Source organism: Emydura macquarii, unplaced genomic scaffold (assembly GCF_026122565.2).
Source record: "Emydura macquarii macquarii isolate MOO-44397 ecotype Brisbane River unplaced genomic scaffold, CSIRO-AGI_Emac_v2 contig_2988, whole genome shotgun sequence".
NCBI lineage: Eukaryota > Metazoa > Chordata > Testudines > Chelidae > Emydura > Emydura macquarii.
Window position 1 is genome coordinate 2582134 of NW_027133125.1, and position 22485 is coordinate 2604618.

At 47.9% G+C, this 22485-nt stretch overlaps 1 protein-coding gene and 1 long non-coding RNA gene across 6 annotated transcripts in view; both read right to left on the minus strand.

The window, feature by feature from the left end:
* Positions 1–22485, minus strand: part of BIN1 (bridging integrator 1) — a 138827-nt gene that overhangs the window by 51730 nt on the left and 64612 nt on the right. For 3 of the 5 annotated variants that reach the window (XM_067529450.1, XM_067529451.1, XM_067529453.1), the window contains exons 3-7: positions 14241–14295; positions 13684–13778; positions 8530–8625; positions 4408–4515; positions 1809–1901 (exon numbers count right to left, since the gene is read on the minus strand). In XM_067529450.1, coding sequence (XP_067385551.1) covers positions 1809–1901; positions 4408–4515; positions 8530–8625; positions 13684–13778; positions 14241–14295 — 447 coding nt within the window. The remainder of the gene's footprint in view (positions 1–1808; positions 1902–4407; positions 4516–8529; positions 8626–13683; positions 13779–14240; positions 14296–22485) is intronic. The other 2 variants (XM_067529452.1, XM_067529454.1) reach the window with 1 other exon arrangement.
* LOC137140812 (uncharacterized) lies at positions 1947–4240 on the minus strand. Its single transcript, XR_010916491.1, has 2 exons — positions 4006–4240; positions 1947–2153 (listed from the first exon to the last, which is right to left on the minus strand). It is a non-coding gene; the product is annotated as an uncharacterized lncRNA (long non-coding RNA).

A 22485-nucleotide genomic window follows, 5' to 3' on the forward strand; every position in this document is an offset into this window, starting at 1 on the left:
TGAGACAGCAGTCAGCATTTCAGTGGCACTTGGGAGCTGCAGGAATTTGCTGCTGTACGCGGTTTCTCCTTTGTTCCAAAGGGCACAGTCGCCAGCACACAACAGTGTAGCTTGCTCACACCCCCTAAGAGGAAGCCTCCCGTCTTCCACAAGAAACTCCCACTATTTTCTGCCTGTTCAAGGCCTGAAGGGCTGGTTACTTGAAAGGTTAATTGTCAACTCGTCTTTATATTAGAAACCAAAGGGCTTGCCCAGTTTCCCAGAGTCTCCCTGCAAAAAACAGGGCAGACAATCCGGGAGATGATGACTGAAAGAGAAGCGATTGGCAGGGGAAGGGATTTTTAGGCAGACTGTTGGACATTCAGGGAGTTGGTAGCTTAACACTGATTCCTTTGATTATGGGCTGAGAAACTTCCCACTCCAATTCTGTAGTCCTCCAAGGAAGCTTCCAGCAAATTATAGCTTTCCCCTGGTCTTTCTACAATGATAACCAGCCTAAAGAAACCTTTCCGGCCTTCTTTATGTATAATCAAAACGCAAAAAAGTGTTTCCTCCTTTGCAGATCACCTTTAAGGGAATTGCAATCTTTCATCTTCCCCATTAGCCATCACACAGTTTATGTGGCAATCCAGCATTGTATTGGCCCCTATTGTATCTGTGCCACCCAGAAACGGGTTGTGAAAGCTTCCAGGTATTTTAAAGTGTGACTTGTCATTGGTAAACAGTGATTCATTCACTGGCCCGGAATCTGAGAGAGCATTTGAATGAAAGCAGATGAGCTCACCAGGAATGTATGAGTAGGTATGTGGGTTTCTCTCAGTCAGGACAATGACTCACTGTCCATCCTCCCATTAAGAGTATTTGTTTCCCTTTCTCCCTAGCGCAGTCCTCCTATCTGTCTGCTCCTACTGCAGGTCCCTGAGACTCAGATGCTCAAGAGATACTTCAGTGGCTAGCTCCCACTGATTTAAATGGAAGGCAGGTGCTACTGACCTTTAAGGACCTGAGCTGAGTGTTTCCATGAAACAATAACCATAGGAGATCCCATCTCCTTCCCACTCCCCGAGCAAGGATATGAATAAAGAAGAGTCCAATTTAATTGACCACTCTTACTAAGCTCCATCCCTGAAGATTCTCAAATCTAAATAATACTTGGACAAATCGTGCTTTCTGTTATACCCAGGCAGCCTCAAGGCCTTCAACTCAACGGTGTTCTCGATGCACATCTGGCATCTTGGGCTCCATTTCTAATCCAAACCGGACTGGACCTCAGAGGCCTTTGGAGATTCTCCCAGCACTTGTTCTATAAAAGAATTATCTCAAATCTGGATTTTTGGATCTCACCCTGGGGAAGTTTTGCAACTAATTTGTACAAATGTATAAACCACTTTTGCTGTGATATTTCGCATCCAACTTTCCTGAATGGCAGAAATTCACAAGGCATCATCTGAAAGCTTCTATTTTTAACCATAAAATCTGCTTCTGACTTAGGAAAAAAAAAATAGCATAGGAACTGCATGGGATCATCTGTCCCAGCCCCGTTTTACACCACCTTCTCCAATGCTCACTTTATGGGCAAAACATAATAGAGTTTTACTGGAAAAATCAATTGATCAAACTCACGCCACATGTAACTTCACTTAAGGTCACCAGTGTTAGACCAGGAAGAAAACTGGCCCCTGCATAACAAGGACACACTTTATGGGGGGCCTAGAGTGAATGCTGCCTAGAGATTAACTGCACAGAGTACAGAAGGAGAGCCCAAAATAGCACATGCAGGGGTTAGAGCCAGGTAGGTTGGCAATCACCTGATTTCGTAGCAGATTAGTTTGAGCAACGAGATGAGCTTGTAGTTTTCCTTGGCACCACTGAGGCGCAGCTTTCTCAAGCAGCGAGACAGGCTGCGGGGTGGGCGTTTTCAAAGGCAAGAGAAAACAAAAACAAGAGAGAGGCAGACATCTGTTTAGAAAATGAAATCACAAGAGCGAGAGCATTACGGGCCAGGCCAACCCAACATCACCAAGGCAAGAGAAACAGCATCCAGGGGGCAATCAGTTACGAATCCTTCGAAGCATGCCAAGTGTAGCGTAATTAATGCTCCAATCTGGTGACAGAGGGCACCAGGGCTGGGATACTCTTTACCGGCAGTCCAGCTGCAAAGAGCAACAGGCAAGACTGGTTAGTGACAAATACTATGTGTTGAGTTTCCTCCGTGAAGCAGGAGTGCCTACAAGGAGGTCAGGATTAATTCAACGTCATTCTCACCCACATGCAATTAAAGTCCACAGCACTTTATTTTAATGGAGTGTTCTAAATGCAACAGTAAGTGGGCAGAATTCCTACGGGGATGTGCGTTTGTTATAAGAAGGGGAGGAGGAAAGAAAGATGAGCCCAAAAGAATTCATGATGCTGTTGGTGTTATTCTAATGTCATGAGAAAACATCATCATTAGCTCCCAGTATTTGCTATATAACAATAAGATTTTGTTTACTATACAATAACAGAACTTTGCATTTCTAAAGTGCTTTTCCCTAGATCTCAAAGCACTTTACAAAGGCAGGTAGCATTATTCCTATTTTAGGGACAGAGTAACAAAGGCAGAGAGGGCAGAAGGGCCAAACCAGTGCCCACTGCAGTAACTGGAAAAGCTCCCACTGACTTCTAAGTGTTTTGTCCTAGTGACTCAGAGGCAGCATCAGGAACAGAGCCCTGGGCTCTTTCCTTTGGTCCACATTGCTCATCAACCTTCTATATGAATTGGTCAACAACCGGTCATCGGTCATACAGTGTCAGCACATGAACAATTTGGGCGAGATCAGTGAGTGAAGCAAAGACAAAGGAGTCTAGCTTCCCAGACTTGAAAATACCAGAGCAAGTGGCCTCGGGTTCCAATGTTAATGTATGAATCACCGCAGAAGGTTTTAGAATTGTCAGTTAACAACAACAACCCTAAATTAAAGAGTCCACCTCCCCCTCCAGCAAGGAAAATTACCTTCTTCGTTCTGCATGCGCCACCGTTTCTCTTTAAAGAGAAGACCCAGTTAATTGGGCTATTTGACTGGCTGACCAGCCTTGTGTGTTGAATGAGGGACATTAGTTTTTTCCATACCTGATGCGATGATTCTGGTTTCTAGAGTCACCTTCAGTTTTTTCCCTGGTTTTGCCAGGTTTTCCATAGTGCAAGCAATGATAAAGATGTGAGTAAAGACTGAAGGCTTAAAATAAAGTGCTGCCAACCCGCCACCAAATGCAAAAGCACCACTCAGAAGGCAGAACAGCCATTAGGTCCTAGACATAAAGAATCATGGCTAACTTTTCAAAAGCCAGTTAGGGCCATAACATCTTCCAGGAAAGTTGGGTTATTTCGGTTTGAGACAGAAGCATTTGGTGATTGAAGCATTTGTTAACTGAACCCTCTGCATCTCTCCCTATTCCTGGAGGGGGTGGGAATTGCAACTTCTCTCTCCTCTCGTCTTCTACCAGCCCCAGCTCCCTCACAGTTCATTCCTCCCTAAAGCCTTGTCTAGGCTAGGATTTAAGGTGTGTTATTAGCAGGTTCTGGCTAACACCTTGCAAAAAAAGTCTAGAATAGACCAGACACTTGGATGAAATCTTGGATCCATCAAAGTTGGTGGCAAAATTTCCCATTCACATCAATGGAGCCAGGATTTCATCCCCCGCCTTTACTATGTGCTCACAAGAGGGTGCCTGGTCTGGTATTCAACCCATTCAGCAGATGTTAAAGTCTACTCTGTCTTGTCCACACTAGACTTTTCAAACGTGTTCGCCCCCAGCACGTGTTAACATCACATGTTAAATCCTAGTCAAGACAAGACCGGAGTGACCAGAGAGGGCCTGGTTTCCCAGGGACTGAAGGGTGTTCTGACAACTGAAATGCCAATTTTGTTTTCTTGGATTGGCCGTGCCACCGTTCACCTGAAAGTGCCCTGTAGGCCCCCCAGCCAACACTGCTGCGGAGCGGCTCAGAGCACTCTGCAGACTTACTGAACTCAGGGCGCAGCAGCCAAGCACAGAGGGGGAAATGGAGGTACACAAGTATCCTGTGTCAGAGCAGGAAACAGAATCCAGATCTGCCTCCCAGTTCTCAGCTGGCATCATAAGACCATTCTTCCTTTCTCACCCAGGCTTCTGTGCTCACCAAAGCTGGACCACATACCCCTGAAATCTGTACCGTGTACAGAAAATCAGCGTCAGCACACCAACACCTTCAGAGCCTTCTCCTACCGTTTATTTTGGGGGGTGCAGGGGAATTGTGGCTGTATCATTGCATGACAATTCTCTCAACAGAAACCGTCTAGTAATGGTGGGTCAACGTGTTAAAACTTCCGATCTAGGCAGTTATTAAAAACAATAACCAATGAAAGCGGGGCCCGCCTTGCATTTTACCTTTGCAATTTTGGTTTCATCTTTCTTCTTTGCGGTTTGCAGGGATTCAAAGTGGTGTCTGGCGCTGTCGTAATCCACAAGCTTTCTCCCTCGCTTAGCTATGCGAGACTGAGATTGAGAGAGAGAGAGAGAGAGACCAGCTATGAAGTGCCAGAGCCATGAAGCTGAGACCCACGTCAGCTGGACTCCACAATTCAACCCCGCCTCGATTACACCCCATTCAGTGAATAAAGAAATGGCCTTCCCAAAATGTCTGGGTCTGGGCTAGCTGGAACCCCCCGTTGTTTCTGGGGTTCAGACCCCATAATAGGTCGCCCCCTTCAGGATGTCTCGGCCACAGGCAGCATTTTCCCCCATGCATCAGGAAAATTTCTCTCGGCATCACCCTTCTCCCTCTCCATTATCTGTGAAGCGCCAGCAGCACTGGACATGAAGCAAAGAGGGCCTCCACGCTAGAGCCCAATCCTGTGATTGGGTCTATTAGCACAGAGCCCTCCGCTCTGGCAGAGGCCTTGGTTTTGAAAGTCAAGGTTACATGTCATAGAATCATAGAAGATGAGGATTAGAAGGGACCTCAGGAGGTCAGGTAGTCCAACCCCCTGCTCAAAGCAGGACCAACCCCAACAAAATCATCCCAGCCAGGGCTTTGTCAAGCCTCAGCTTAAAAACCTCTAAAGATGGAGACTCCACCACCTCCGTAGGTAACCCATTCCAGTGCTTCACCACCCTCCTCGTGAAAAAGTTTCTCCTAATATCCAACCTAGACCTCCCCCACTGCAACTTGAGACCGTTGCTCCTAGTTCTGTCACCTGCCACCCCTGAGAACAGCCTAGCTCCATCCTCTTTGAACAGTTCCTCAGCATACTCCCTAGCACAGGGAGTGTCCAGCGTTCGTGGACAGCTTCCCATCTCAAGACTGTCCTACAGGTTCTGGATAAAATACCTCAGCCCCAAGCCTGTATATAACAATATAGAGCAGTACAAACAAGTCATTGTATGAAAGTTTGGTTTGTACTGACTTTGCTACTGCTTTTTATGTAGCCAGTTGTAAAAATAGGCAAATATCTAGGTGAGTTGATGTACCCCCCCTAACACCTCAGTGTACCCCCAGGGGTGCACGTACTCTTGATTGAGAGACACCAGCTAATCCTAGGAAAGGAGCAAGAGGTGGACAATGCTTTGATCACTGAGGGACCTAAAACTAGCACATGGTTGTTTTAATTTCTCACAGCTTGAAGCATCATTTGGGGACTGGGAAAGAGGGAAAAAAAACACGTCAATAATGCTGCAACATTTGTGGCCCGAAGCTGGGATTTCGAAAGGAGAATTCAGTGCCCCAATTCAGTGGAATTTGGGTGCCTGACTCCCTTAGGTTCCCTTCAGAACCCCAGCCTAAAACCTTAACAGTGCTCCTTTAAAGCTTAGGAATCCCAGAAAAGCTCGGCCTGGACATTTAGTATTGTCAGACACCTAGTTAATTACCTGTGGAAAAATGCAAAGGGTACAACCAACACCGAGATGTCTGTCTGAGTCTGTGAGGACAGCTGGGAACAATAGCTCCGAGACCTTCCCCGTCTCCGTAAATTCAGAAGTCTAACCAGAGCAGTGCAAAAACATCAGCACCGCTAACTATTCCACCATGGCGCGCAGGAGCGTGGGAACAGTGTATCGTAAGGGCATCGCCGTGGCTGGCATCTCACATGGGTGGGACATGGTTTGTGGGTGAAGGTTGGAAGAGGGCACCTACTTTTTCCCCCTGGTTTGACCTCTGGTGGGGGAAGCTGTAGAAGCAAGCGGGGGGAACAGCCTGGGTGGTTGCACATGTTCACAGCTTGCACTGTGAAGCTGGGACCTGAAACCATTTGAAGTGGCACTTTCTGCCAGAAACAACAACAGAGAGTGACAAAACTTTCAGCTACTCAGGATGGGGGGGTGGGGAAGAGGGGTTGCTTTCCCAGGGAAGAAACCGGGCTGAGACGTCCCAGGTGGTGATATCATTACACACGTTGCCACCTGGAAAAGCCATTTCCTGTGCAGCCGTCTCCAAATGAACTAGTGCGGGGAGGGCAGAGATGGGGCTGGGAGAGGGGGAGCTCACAGGATATCATATGATCCTGCGTTGTCAGCAGAGTCCTTCAGCCACTGTCTCCTGAGCAGCCGGCCACCCGCAAACAGATTTTAACAAATACACAGAGATCTGCCCGCCACACAAGCCTCATCCTCTGAAATGTGCAAGCCAGCAGCACTGGCTCCTTCCTGAATGCTCCGCACTTCCAGGGGAAGGGAAAGCCGGTGCAACAAGGGGCTAAAAAGGAAAACCCAGTCACTTATAAAGGAATTCTGCCGGCCACAACACAAAAAGAAAACAAATAACTTTCCTTAAAAAAAAAAATTTAAAAAAACTGTAGCAAAGCAAGAACTTTGGCTTGCTCATCACTAAATGTTCCTTTTTTTCTGCATTATTCCCATCTTCCCAGGCCTCTCTTCTCTGTATCATTGCAAGCCAGCCAAGCAATGCAACATTCTTGAACAGGTTTAGAGACCCAGAGTTTCAGATGAAGAAGGGAGGGAGGGGTCCCCCAACACAGCCGCTCCGCTCTAATGCTGAGTGTGATCAGAAGTGGTGCTGGACTGTGTGTGTGTGTGTGTGAGAGAGAGAGACATGCAGAAAGTGTGTGCGTGTGTGTGAAAGAGACAGACACGCAGTGTATGGGGAATGCCTCTGCAGCGCTCATGGTTCTTGCTTTTCCAATAGCTGCACTTGAGCAGGAAAAGCTGGGGGCACCGTTTCCATTAAAAAATGGCCGTGTGGCAGGCTGGCTCTGGCTCTCACTTACAATGGAGAGCTAACTTTGTTGCTGTCAGCAGAGTGACACCAACGTAATACCGGCTTGCTAAGAGAATCACACCCAGAGCCTGCCCCCTTGCACACAAACACACCCAGACCCCTATACTCCCTACGGGCCAGCCTAAACCGGCTAATCCCCACGCGCACCCTACTCTCCACTGCAAAGCCGTGCACTAACCCTATGGAGCCTGGTGGAAGAGAAGCAGGGTCTGCCGACAGCTGCTCTCTGGGCAGCGTGTTCCCTCCAGTTGGCTTACGCCACGCCAGCAGAGCTCATGAGTTCTGACATGGCTCTGACGTGGCAGAGCCAGAGGAACGGTGCAACTGGGGGGATCAGGGGTTCCCAAACTGGCCAGGGAAGGTTCAGGACCCATTCAAGCAGACACGTGAGGTCACCCAGTTGTTTTCTCATTCCATCCCCTGGCACTTCTTGCAGAAGGGGATACGCCTCAGACTTGCTGGTATATCAAAGCCCGAGTACTGTCAGGAAATTTCTCCCTCCTGCACCTTTTAACATGGGAGAGAGGAATAAGAACCACGCTGTAGCTTCAGCTATTTCTCTTCGATGCATTAGGTGCCAATGCATTAATGCCCAATGCAGCTTTTCCCTTCCACCGCCCCGGATCTGCGATAGCAGGAAAACATGAATGAAGCCTTGTCTGGGTGGCTTTATTCCCCTTACAAGGCTGGTAAACAACGAAACCCTGTTCTCGGGATGACACAGGGTTTCCGATGCTGAAACATGTTCTGCTCACAGGGGGCTGATGAAAGCCTGTGTATTAGAAAATGCTACTGCCCTGGGCTAACGGAGGCTTCCCCCCTGCCTACGGCATGGAGCCCCTCTCCAGCGATGAGCAGGGGAACCAGAGAATGTTTATCATGATGAGTGAAACACGGAGCTCCCCGCAAATGCCTCAGAAAGCTTGGGGGTGCAGGTCTCATCCCAGCCCAGTGAATCCAGCTATTGCATTGGCACAGAGAGGACAATCATCCTCTTTCCGTCTCTGTCACGCCCCACACACCCCAGCCCACTGGCTGCCAGGGCAGCTACTCCATAAACAAGAAAGCAGAGGCGGATTGTTGTTTGGTCAACAGCGGGCAGTGTGACTTCAGGTGGGGGAAGAGGAGGGTTCCCATGCCAGCCCCACTTCGCTACCCCTAGGCGATAGGAGATGGTCTCTCAAGAGCAGCATTCTTGCAACGCCCCAACTCCAACGCGCAGTGTCGCAGAGACTCTCTAGCACAAGGTGAGAGGAGTGAGGGGAGCTCCCTACTTTGATGTCCGGGAATTGGCCCAGGTAAGTGTCCATGGTTAGAAGTGCCTGGTCCACAAGTTTCTGATGGAAATCCATCCAGAGCAGGTCATTGTTCTGAAAGACAAAAGGAATGTGCTTATGAGCATGATAAGAATACTTCGCATTTCTCCTGCCGGTGATCTCCAAGCACATTACAATCTGTGAAGCATCCCAGCATCCCGGAGATAGTGATCTCGTCACTTTTGGAGAAACTGAGGCACGCATATCCCAGTTCCAGAAGAGCTGCGTGTGGCCCGAAAGCTGGTCCCATAAAAGATATCACCTCACCCACCTTGTCTCTCTTGTACCCTGGGACCGACACGGCTACACCACCACTGCATATCCCAGGTCACGCAGTAGATGCACAAAAGGAACCCACGAGTCCTGATTCTCCTAGACCAACTACTGGACCACACTCCCTGCTAGGTACCAAGACCCAGTTTGTCTGGTTTATCTACCAGCCCCCTGCCTTTTCTGTACCTCCTCCCAAATCTCTCCTCTCCTTTCCTCTGGCCAACTGTCCTGGGACACTTTGTAAGTAGTAATGAAGGGCTCCAATTTCCAGTGCCTCCAGCTGGAGCAGAAAGCTGAGAATCTCCCTGTTTGTGTGAGGGACTCAGGGCTCTACAGGTTTGTAGCTGCCCTGGTAAGGTAGCTCTGTCTCCTTTATGCTGCTGGAGTGACACAAAGGGGACAGAGCTGGGGACCAGGATTGGGGCCCACACTTCCTTGCCACACTAGGCTAGACCTTTTGCCACAGCTCTTGGGTGCTATCTAGAGGCTTTCAGATTGGCAAATCACAGGCGTGACTGGCTGAATCGAGCCGATGTGGGAGGTACATGTGTGCTGGAAGTCTGCCTGCTAAAGATCAGTACCAGTGTTCACTTAGAGTAACCTAGAAATTTGCCTCAGCACCCATCCTCCCTCCACCCCCACCCATGAACACAGAGAGAACCGAACGTGTAAACAACAGTGACTCACAACAGCAACAGTGATTAATTTGCACTAAGGGTGCTGCCTGCCTGGGCATTCCTGTTTGCTTTATTCCAGCAAACAAAGTCATTAACTGTATCTGATTCTAAACTAAAGATACCACGGGAGAAGAGATGGTGATACCACTTCTTTAGGAACTGGCAACTCCTCTGGCCTGGTCAAAGAGTGACATCTTCTAAACCAGACCCCAGGAAAAAGTGACGTTACATTCGGATTCCCCTAAAGCTGCTGCTTTTCCCAAGGACGTCCAGTAACAATATTTTAAGCACCTTGTTTTCATTCAGGTATCCAGGGTCAGCACAGTGCAATGCTGAGCAGGAGAAAGACCCAACCAGACCAGCTACTCGAATGAGGAATCCATGTCTCCAGTCAGCCTGACACAAACAACTGTTCACACACCGATTTCCCTCTGACCTGGTGCTCTGTTCCCACAGGCCCAAGGTCCCTTCCTATCTGTCCCATTCTTTCACAGTCCCAAGCTTTCTGCACTAAAAGGACCAGGGCTCTCCGGGTGATCCTGCAGAAAGACAGGTATTTATGAGGGCTGGGTGAAATTTTCTGTTTTTCTACTTAAAATTGGGTTTTTGCCTAAACAGAATTTTTCATGAAAAATGTCTGTTTTCCACAGACTATTTCAACTTTGTTGAAATAGAAAACACCCCAAAACTGAAAAATATTGATTTGCAAATGCTGCCATGATTCCTCATGGGAATTATAGTTTGAGTTACTTATGCCCACATTCTCCTGCCTGGGCCAGGTTTCCCAGCTGGACTACATCTCCCATGATGCACCGTGGCCAGGGACTCATATGATGCATTGCAATGGCTCAGCCAGACCATGTTGCATCATGGGACATGCAATCCGGTCAGGGAACATGACCCATAGAGGAGAATGCAGGCATGAGGAACCCAAACTACAACTCCCATGAGACACTGCAGTGACAATTCCAATTTGAAATTTTCTGTTTTTAAACCAGAAGTTTTGGGCCAAAAATTTTCAGCTTTTTTTTTTTTAAACTGTAAATTCAACATTTTCCAGAGGGGAAAAAAATAATAAAAGCCCCGACCAGCTCTAGTATTTACTCCATCCTGCCTTGGAGGTTTGCTTCTGCCTCTTCTCCGCTCTGACCAGCCACTGCCGAGAAGCTCTGCCAGGCCACGTCACTGCAAACGGACCCGCGGATACAGAGCTGCCACAGCTGCAGCTCAGAAGAGTAGCTGACCGGCCGGCAATAAGAAGCCTGCCTCCGAATGAACCCTGAACACACAAATGCCAGGGAGGAACTAAACTACCAAATTAGATCCTAGGTTTGCTGTGGATTTTCTGAGCTCTGCACTTTACAGGCAAGTGCTGACTTCACAGAGAGAGAAAAGAACAGCAGGTGGGAATATGCTCGGGGGACACGGGGCTGGAACGAATTATGTGACCTATACAAAGACAGGCAGGAAATGAGCGTCATTCCTCCCCCACCTTCCCTCACATGGGTGGTAGGAAGAGTTAGTTAGTGGGTCTGATCCTCTGTGGTAGATCTGATCTCCCTCTCCAGTGGGCTTCAGACAGAAATTACTGGGTGAGATTCTATGGCGTGTGTTATGCAGAATGTCTGATTAGATGATCATGATGGTCCCATCTGACCTATGAATCAGCTTCCTTGAGCCTTTTCATTGTTCACCTCTGTGCAGAGCAGGTGTAAAGCACTATCACTGTTACCACTGGAGATTTCTTAATTCCCTGCTCTAGGGTAGAGAGACTTTTCAGCTTACCATTTATTATTATTATAGCACAATCCAGAGGCCCCAGACAGGACCAGGGCCCCAGTGCTCTAGGCATTCTACAAACACACAGCAAAAGACACTGCCCCGAAGAGCTTACATTCATCTGGAACAACCTCCCGGAAGAGGACTACAAAGATCTCAGTTTAACTTCTGGGCCATCGAAAAACTCCACTAGCACTGTAGTGATCCTTTCTGGGCAAAGGAAGTGGAAGAAAACGGAAGGACAAAGCCGAGAGTCCCAATATGTATAAACAGCCCTGAAAGGGATGGGATGTTAACCTATCAGCTTTGCATGGACACGATGGTGGGCTGATATTTAGGAGTGGCCCACTCACCAGCTGAGAGCAATACCCTACGCCTTCTCACACAGTCACGCTGCTAGTGCCCTGAGAGTCCAGGCAGAGAGGGGCTGCTTGCAATCCTGGAAGGGTGACCTAGTTAGATAATAGGGGACTGTGACTTAGAAAGGGCATCATTAAAAAGCTGGAGCGGAGCCAAAATGGCTGGGTTGTAGGAGTGGGTAGTAGGAGAGAATATCATAGAATCGTAGGACTGGAAGGGACCTCGCGAGGTCATCTAGTCCAGTCCCCTGCACTTATGGCAGGACCAAGCATTATCTAGACCAACTCTGACAGGTGTTTGTCTAACCTGCTCTTAAAAATATCCAATGAAGGAGATTCCACAACCTCCCTAGGCAATTTATTCCAGTGCTTAACTACCCTGAGAGTTAGGACATTTTTCCTAATGTCCAACCTAACCCATCTTTTCTGTAATTTAAGCCCATTGCTTCTTGTCCCATCCTCAGAGGTTAATGAGAACAATTTTTCTCCCTCCTCCTTGTAACAACCTTTTATGTACTTGAAAACTGTTATGTCCTTGCTCAATCTTCTCTTCTCCAGACAAAACAAACCCAGTTCTTTCCATCTTCTCTCAGAGGTCATGTTTCTAGACCTTTAATCATTTTTGTTGCTCTTTTCTGGACTTTCTCCAATTTGTCCACATCTTTCCTGAAATGTGGCTCCTAGAATTGGACACAATAGTCCATTTGAGGCCTACTCAGTGCGGAGTGAAGTGGAAGAATTACTTCTTCTGTTTTGCTTACAAACACTCCTGCTAATACATCCCAGAATGATGGTTGCTTTTTTTTTTTTTTTGCAACAGTGTGACACTGTTGACTCATATTTAGCTTGTGATCTACTATGACCTCCCAAGATCCCTTTCTTCAGTACTCCTTCCTAGGGAGTCATTTCCCATTTTGTATGTGGGCAACTAATTGTTCCCTCCTAAATGGAGTACTTTGCATTGTCCTTATTGAATTTCATCCTATTTACTTCAGACCATTTCTCCAGTTTGTCCAGATCATTTTGAATTTTAATCCTATCCTCCAAAGCACTCGCACCACCTTCCCGCTTGGTATCATCCACAGTCTTTATAAGAGTATCTCTATGCCATTATTGAAATCATTGATGAATATATTGAACAGAACCAGATGTAAAACTGATCCCTGAAGGACCCCACTTAATAGGCCCTTCCAGCTTGACTGTGAACTACTGATAACTACACTCCTAGGAAATGATTTTCCCGCCAGTTATGCACCCACCTTATAGTAGCTCCATCTAAGTTGTATTTCCCTAGTTTGTTTATGAGAAGGTCATGTGAGATAGCATCAAAAGTATTACTAAAGTCAAGATATACCACATCTACCACTTCCCCCTCATCCACAAGGGCTCTTACCCTATCAAAGAAAGCTATCAGGTTAGCGTAACATGATTTGTTCTTGACAAATCCATGCTGACTGTTACTTATCACCTTATTATCTTCTAGGTGTTTGCAAATTGATTGCTTAATGATTTGCTCCATTATCTTTCCGGCTACTGAAGTTAGACGACTGGTCTATAATTCCCCAGGTTGTCTTTATTCTCCGTCTTATAGACTGGCACTACATTTGCCCTTTTCTAGTCCTCTGGAATCTCTCCCGTCTTCCATGACTTTTCGAAGATAATCGCTAATGGCTCAGATATGAGGACCTGGAAGGCCAAGGACAGAGGAGAGTTGGAGTTATGGATAATTGGTTTGATACTAGACAGGTCTCCCTTAAAGAGCTGCAGGTCAGCCATTGCAGAAAGGCGGAAAGGGCAAGAAGCCATCTCAAAAGCAGGGCAACCAGGAAGGGGAGTGATGCCTAAAAATTCAACCTAGGCATCAAAAGGTGCCAGCAACAGCTGAGCCCCTCGCAAACGCTTCCCCTTCTTCCTAGGATTATTGCTGCTGTACAGATGCCTCACAGCCAGGCTCCCAAACTGCGCGCAGGAGGTAAATGCACTTGTCTCACTAATCCGCTCTCCGCCTCAGCATGGAGTCTCACCTCTGCTATTTTGTTGGTATCGTCTCTCCCAGGCCATTCCGGCTCATACACTTCCTGCAAACATTCCGCCAGCTTCTTGGAGGCCTCGTGCATGGCTAGGAGAGAAGAGAAGGCAGCCTCAGAAACCAAGGGACAGTTGTGTCACCAAACCAGGAGCCCCTCCCCATTGCTAACAGGGACTCAACGGCATGAAATGGATAAAACCAGCTGACCCCAGTTTCAGGCAGGATATTTTCAGGCGTGATCCTTGCTCATACATCCTGTGGTTACAACAACATGAGAGGGACACAGGGATCCAGTCACGCAGGCAGCAGGACGTTCAGAGTTCATTCTCACCTAGCAGGATAGAGGAGGGGGCAAACCCCTTATCGACGTACCTGAGCAGCCTTGCCAGCCGGGGGAACAAGAGATGTGAAACCGGCACTCCATCACCAGGCCAGTTGCTCCAGGAAACCCATAGGAAGCACCCGGTAGGAACAGGTATGGCCAGGAAAACCCTATTTTGGTTGCCTAATTTTGGGAAAAGAATGACAGACTTCCAGTTGCACAGACGTTACCTTTTACGGAAGTCAAGTAAGTTCGGAGATCCTTCTGCAGCTTGCTGCCTTCTGTCTGTGAAGACAAGGAAAAGCCAGCCAGTTACTGGTTTGTACAGAGGGAGGAGGATTCATGCAGGACTGACCTGTGCTATGAAAAAACCACACATTCCAAACTGTCCAGCACAACCCGATGACTGAGAAGCCAACACAGGACTAAGGAACTGCCTATGTAGAATGGAGCAAAGTGAACCGAAAATCAAGACACATGAGACTGTTTAACCCAATGGGCCCTGATCCCCATAGGGTTTGTCTACACTGCACACTATGCCTGGGCATGTGGAACCTAGGCTTGTGGATTTGGTGTTCCAAGCCAGTGCTTGAGCATCTACACTGCATTGTAAACCTGGGCTTACAATGGCTGGACCCGTGTCTTATAGCTTGCTAACACACCCATACTACACTACGCAGACCCTCGGACTCAGGTCCACACTGCAAAATGACAGGGTTTGGGCCCAAATCTCAATGGGACTTGGGCTCTGACCCACCACCCCTAGCAAGACCTGGGTTCTGAGTGCTTGCTGACCTGAGTCAGACTGATTTCTTTGTGGATGAAAGGGGGGCTTGGGCTCAAACCTGAGTCAGAACCCATGTTTAGTGTGCAGTGTAGACGTACCGACAGAGGGACAGAGTTTCTAGGATCACTAAAAGGAGCCCAACCTATATGTTTTGGGGGAGATTATAAGACCTAATACAAGCAGAAATGTCTTCTTGATTAATTTTTTCCTTTACTGTGAAACGTTACAGTTTCAGTTTTAACATTCTCCTGTGATGTTGGAAACACAAAACACACCAGCACTGGGCCAATGTTGGAGCTAGAAAAGGACACTGAACCGCCAAATTTACTGCCCAAACCGAGTGAAGCTGCAGGAAGCAAACAAATAGCATGAATGGTGAAAACCACGATCCATCTTCTAAAAATGGTCATTCAGTGTTGGGTTTCACTTATTGGAAAGCTAATGGTTAGGAAATTACACACTGGTTTGATTTTTTGGATTTCAGAGGTGCTGAGACATCTTGGTGATGAACACAGTGCAAGTACGTAGATCAAAACATTTTACATTGCAATCTCTCTCTCTCTCTCGCACGCACGCACACACGCACCCCCTTTGAACACTCTGGAAGAGCTCAAACAGAGTGATGTGAATGTTACTGAAAGTTTAAAATATACTGGGCTCGACTCTCCACTGCCTTGCAATGTGTCATCACTTATATTTGTGTAAGAGGAGACATAAACACGCTACCAAGTCAGAAAAGGAGCCATTTTACACCCACTTTGAGCACATGCAAACACCACCACAAGGGGAAAGGCAGCAGAGAGGCAAGCGCAAGACAGCAGAGGTCTGGGGGTGTCATTTGACAGTGCATAGATTATGTTTTCATTTGGATTTATGTTTCCATCTTCTGGTGCTTTGCAGTTGGCTCAGATGTCATCAGAAGTCTAAGCACCTTCTCGGAGAAGCAAAGAAAGAAGAGTTTGAGAGAGACAGATATGCCGTAAGAGGGAAAAAAAGAGGTTTGATTTCCGTATGTTTGAACACTTGCATGGAGCTCCGCTAGTTCCAGAATCAGCTGTGAAACTTCACAAGAATGCTCGAGGGTGACTGTTATGCCTTGCGCCAGCATCACACATGCTGCTACATTTCATCCCCCTTCTTCCTTCCCAGCTTGAACTTTCCACACGAGGCCCCAGCATACTACAGCTGGACAGGCCGACAAGGGAGCTTCTGACAGCTTCCACAAAGGCACTAAGTCTGAAGCAGATGTTTCCTATCATCTTCCACTCTTTGGGCGCCTGCCTCTTGATCTCAGCTTTCCTGCTCTGCAGAGAGATCATGCCGATGTCTCTCATGTTCCAACCCCTGCTGCATGTGCTGAGCGGAGGGAGATTCCATCAGGCTCAGATGCCTTTCTTCCAGCTGTTGATGTGGCAAAGCTCATTGTGTCTGTGCTCAGGAATTTGTCTGCCGCATCCATTTTAGCCACCTCGCCTTGTGAAATAAACAAACAATGTGGGCGAGCTGGGAGAAAATAAATGTAAACTAATGTAGCAAAAATTGGGAAGGTCTGATTATCTTTCAAAGGAAAGAGACTCTTAGCCAGGAGGAGAAGAGTTGGGAGATAATCTGTTCAGAGGGCTTGGAGGAAAGGAACAGGTACCACACATGCTGCAAGAGTAGGAGAACTGCCAGGTGAGAGGGTCCCAGAACTTGGGATCCTGCCCAAGCCTGGAAGTGAATGAATGAATGAGCCATGTGAGATCAAGTTGGCCAGCATGGGCCAACCACGGGTGTCTAGTTGCTGTGTAGACATCCCCTAGGTGGATATACCTATAGCAGTGAAGCTGTGGCAGGCTGCGCAGCCACTCAAGTAGGGTGACCAGATAGCAAGTGTGAAAAATCAGGACAGGGGGCGGTGGGTAATAGGTGCCTATATAAGAAAAAGCCCCAAATATCGGGACATCTGGTCACCCTAGGTACAAGGGGCCCAGGCGGTTGGGACCAACCCAGCTTCTCAGCTATTATAATTCAAGCTAGCTTTGATCTAGTTAGATCAAAGCCAGCCTCGGTACGTCTACACGTGCTGCAAATTACACCTCTCGTTTGCAGCGTAGACATATTGAGTTACAGCCTGCCAATGCCAAGGGGAAGTTGGCAGGTGGGGAAAGGAGATGGGCCATAAAAGACTGTCACACTAAAACAACCTCCAGGGCTTTCATTCTGTGGAACCAGTGATTCCAGGCTGGGGGAAGGGTTGGCGGGGGAAGGAAGTAGGGATCCTCAATAACCACATTTTCCAAAGTAACCAAGTTTTGGGTGCCTCCATATTTGGGGTGCCCGACTTCAGGCCACATGAACTAGCCTACAGGGAACCTCCTCCAGATAACTCTCCTCCTGCACACTTTGCGAAAGCTGGGGAACTAAAAATGGAGGCATTCAAAATTCAAAGTCGCTGCCGTATTAATCTAGATGGAATACGTGGGCCCAAAGAGTCAAACGGTGTTAACATGGCGCTGTCACTAACCGACACTAGAACAGTGTTAAACAGGATACGGGGCTCGGTGTACCGAGACCTCAGCCTGCTTAGTACCATGGCAACCACACTATTAAAAATCTTTCTAACCTTGTATTAAAGATACAGAAAAGAAGGAAACGGTGAAAGCATTTGATATGTAAAGTGGTAAGTACGGCTTTTGTTTTAACAACCCTTGTTCTCTTTCCCTTTAAGCTGTGGACAGTTTTTATAATGAAAACCACCCTGTTTGATGGTGTTAAAGATGGCAACAAAACTGTCCTTTTGGGGAAAACGAGAAGAGATTAGAGATAGGCTGGAGGCATTGTTGAAGTCCGAGCCCATTTCCTAGAAGGCAAAACAAGACAAATCACAGAAAGGGAGAGAAAAGAACAGCAAAGACAGGAATCGCAGCTTCTGTCTCAGGCACTGATTTTTACCTGCAGTCTCTCTGCCGGAAGTCCCAGGTGAGGCATACGTTCTTATCAGCTACTCCAGGACCTGGCAAACTTGTGCCAGTATCAGGCTGTTTAAGGCATTGCTTTTCACTCCCCTTCACAGCCGTGGCCAGCTAAACTGAACCCTTATTAGACAGAAGGCAAGAGAAGAGCGATAGGACCAAGGAGAAATATGGTGGGGAAGCAAAAGGACCGGTGGGGGGGTGGGGAAGACGACAAAAGGCTCATCTCCAAGGTGGTGACTGGGATTTAACCAACAGAGGTGGAGATGGTGATGTCCCTTTCTCTTGCCCAGTGTGGTCAGGACACCTCTCAGGATTAGGAGGACAGAGGCCCAATGCTGGTACTTAGCTCCTGGGTCCCAAGAGATGGTGGGCACGGCAGCCATGACAGGAAGTTCACTGCAGCTGTTGCTGGCAGAGCACTGCTTCCTCTTCTTTCAGTCAGCCCGTGTTGCATTTGTTTCCCAATTTTCCCTCACCTGTCTTTTCTTTTAAGGACCTCAAAAGGCCGTGACAGATAGAATAGCCCACGCCCTCATTATTTTGTTCACCAGGCAGGCTCAATTTCCAACACACCAGTTTTGGTCCATCAATTTGTGGTCCCACAGTTCTCTTGTTTAGAAGGCATGATCTTAACACAGACCTTGAATTATATCGGGAGGCCTTTCTGGTTGAACTAATTCAGTCTGACTCCCCTTTCGTACTTTTCCCCATCAGCATTTGTTCTTACAGGTTATGACGACATTATATGAACGTTCACAAGTGTTTTTACAACTCAGCTCGCAACACGGGGAAATTTGTAGGCCTAGTTATTACAACACAACTTTTGAAAATTTGGCCATACATGACCAGGCCCTACCAGAGCAAGAAATGGCAGGCTACATTTCCATCAGACCCTGGTCTCATCAGCCAGTCCCAAAATAGCCCAAGAACATCCAACTGGACAGGGACACTCCAGGGAGTTGTCTGGCAGCAGATTTATAAACAGATGAAAGGAGATACTTTTAGATGTCGTGTCCAGTAGATCTGCCATGGGAAATCATTCAGATACACTGTGTAAATCCTGATGAGTGTGACTATATACACACATCTCTCACACACACACACTGGAGAGTGGGGGCAGAAAAACACCACCATCCCCTTTCATTCCTCAACCATCACCAATACCTGATGCTTCAGAACAAGGCAACTTCTCGCCATATAATGCACTTGGCCCACTATGTACAGGAAGGGATGAGGGAAGGTTCTTTCCCACCCCTTGCTTATGCCCAGCACACAAGGTTGTATTATCTCTCTTAGCAGGCAGATCTAGAACTGCAATTCGTTATTATTATTATTATTTGTATTACCATGATTATGAAGTTATTCAAACCCTTTTAAAAATCTAGCTACAGCAGCAGAACGGATATCCTCTACAGCAATGAGTTCCACAGGTTGACTATGTCAGACATTGCAGAATGGGCCCCTCTCTGTGACACACTACAGAGACTATTTTATGCAGAGTTCAGATGCATATCCAGCTCCACGAAAGTTCCTACACTCCAGAGCTGTTTGGATCTGGGGATCTGATGTAGGCCCGTGCCTGGCATTTCCTTTATTTTTCCATGTCAGCCATTGATTCCACGGACAGGTTATTTTGCATTTAAGAGCAGCTCCCTCACTCATATAAGAAAGCGGCTGGGTTTTATTTTTAGCACTAACGCTTCCCCAAGAACCTTTAGCAACTGGGTTTTCTGCATACCCAAACCACTTGCTTTTGCAAGTGCCCATAATGGCCCCACTGGCACAGCCTTTAAAGTACGTCTAGACATGATAGTGCACAAGCAGCACTCAAGAAGCAGATAGGCACTGTCAAGGACCCTACACAGAAGAATTAATGCTCCGTAAGTGCCCACGTACAAGATGCTCCATAAAGTCCCGAAGGCAAAGTGGGTCTGTGACACACTGCAGAATAGGAGTCCAATAGATGCCTGTAATACAGGATGTAAACCCTTTTCTCCAGGTTATTTTTTTGTCTAAGATGGGAAAGGTTCTATCTTTTTAGGCTGATCAGAAAGAAAATGTGATTGCATATTAATATTCTTTAAATGATCACAAATGTCTAAGGATTCAATTAAATATGTTACAATAATAAAAATCCACGAAAGACAAGAAAACCGAACTAAAGTGGAAGATAAGGGCGGACCTGTTTTATAGCTGTGGGAGGAGTTCATGTTCTGGTTTTGGCAGGATGTCCGTCCTTAATGCTCAAAGCATCGTTTGCAGTGGGCTTCCTTAACCATGCCTGAAACACTGGTGAGCATGTGAGCTTCGCGCACACAAACCGGCGCGCTCCCCAGTTCCGCAGGGTGCAGTTAAGGAGGTTCGCTGAAAATTTGGCCCTGAAGGTCAATGCTCACTGGACTTTGAAACTGGCATTTGAGTTTTGTAAAAGGTTCCCAGCCCCCGTGTCTGAATGTATGTGCGCAGCAAAACCAGACAGCTACGTCCCATTCCCGGCGCACTGAAAAGGGGATTATCCCACCCACTGACCCCAAGAACTAGGAAACGGCGCAGTTGAAAGCAATCAGACCCTGGAAGCCAAAGAGGAACGTGGAGCCACACACACGGGGCATCCGGTCTGACTGGTGCATGCCAGGGAGGGTCGGTGGGAGTGATGCTGACTTCAGCCTGGACGGAACAAGTCGAGAAGGACCCAGCCGCTGCCAGTAACAGATGCAGCTCCTGATTGTCACGTGAGAACAAGAGAGACAGGAGCCCTTATCACAAACACTTGCTGTCAAACGGCATAGACCAGTCCAGAGGATCCACATGAGAGACAGACATCAGGGTATCAAAACTCCTCCAGCCGGCAGCATGTCACATGGCCACATGCAAGGTCTGGACTTCACGCCGAGCCTTCAACTCTCCTCCTTCCCAGACCAGGGAAATTCAGCTATATCAGGATAGTCACATGGGTCCAACCTCTAGAGTCAAGGGTCCCCCTTCACTTTTTCAGCATGCCCCCCTGTTCCCAGTTCCAGGTGACATGCACTGGGTGGGTGGGTGGCTGCTATGATGGTGGCTAAACACAAATGACATTTGGGAGGAGGGAAGGGTGCCGGCCTGCGTTCCCTCTGTGCCCCCCACCCCCTGCACATCGTGAAGGGCTGGCCTGGTACACCACCAACAATCTCCCCCCCATTCCCCTACAGGCTGGGGTAGTGAAGCCGCCCTGCCTGAGCCGATGCCAGGCTGCAGGGCTGGAGCGAGAGAGGCGGGCGCCGCGCGGTGGGTAAGTCGAGGGGGAGAAGTGGCAGAGCCTGGCCAGAGCTGGACTCCGCTGCCGCAACGAGCCGCAGACAGGCCCCCAAGCTGGAGAAGGTAAGCGGCGTGTCGTCCCCATCCCCCCACCCTCCTGCAGGTACAGACCCCCTTCTTCCCGGGGCAGCTGGGAGGTGTCACCATCTGCTGTGAACCAGGGACCCCTCCTGCACTGTGTGTGGGGGGGCGGGGGCATGAGGTGAGCACAAATGCAGGCTTGGCCCCCGGGTGCCGGAGACCCTCGGTAAGTCATTGGTTTCCCTTCCCTCCCCTCCTGCTTCAACAGCCCTCTGCACACACCCGAGTCAATCCCAGCCCAAGGAAACATTAAACTGGATACAAACCCGCAGCCCCTTGCTGCCAGAGATCAAGGCCCAGATCCTCCAAAGGTGATCAGATGCCTAACTCCCCCTGGGAGTTCGGGGCCTAAATACTATTGAGGATCTGAGCCCAACTTTGCTCAAGATTTCGGTTTTAACCTGAGGTCCCCTTTGTTGGGATTGTCCACGTGAGGAAATTGTCCACGCTGCGGATTCCACATTAGCTCTCCAGGGTAGATACTCCTCACTCATTTCATTCTGGAATAATTGTGCAGTGTGTGAGCACACTCATCAGTCGGGAATAGAGAGCGTATTCACAGAGGGAACTATTCCAGAATAGCTTATTCCGCAACAGCTATTCTGGTCCATTTCCCTGTGTGGACACACCCTTTATAAGGAAGTCACAGAAATCTCATCTATATATAGAGTTCTTTTTCTAGCATATCTGAGCCAACATAATAATAATTACCCCTGACATTTTCAGAGAGCTACACAATCAAACTAATCCAGGCTCATGGCACGCCCTGCAAAACAGGCATCTTTTTGCCCCCTCTTTTTATGTGGGATTTTGTTGGAGAAATTGGGATTTATTGGGGATTTTGATGGGGAAATTGTTCCTCCTTCCTTTTGTCCGGTCCCCATAAGAGAAGAGAGAGGTCAGAATGAAATTGAACACCATACCACTCAGGATGCACAAAAATGAAATGCTTCTTTACTCATATTGATGCACTGTAGAACTCTCTGCTGCAGGAGGGAGGGTGGAAAGTCACATACAATGGCTAGATTTAATTTGGGGGGCGGGTGAGGGGCTGTTTATTTTCTTTTAAAAGGGCCGTATAATTCTGTGGCTGCTGATGGCTAGTCACGCAACAAATGTTAAGGGTAAACTGCATTTCAGGAGCCCACATCAGCTGCAAGGAGCCAGGGAAAGACGCTTCTCTCCAACGTACAATTGCCTAGACCAGTTACAGGAATTTTGCACTTCCTTCTGAATCGCCAGCTACTGCTGCTGCCTGAAGGCAGGACAGTGGCCTTGAGGGATTCACAGGATTAGGTGCGTCTAATGTGAGACCAAGGGACCCTGAAATCTCATCACACGACTCTGCAGTCA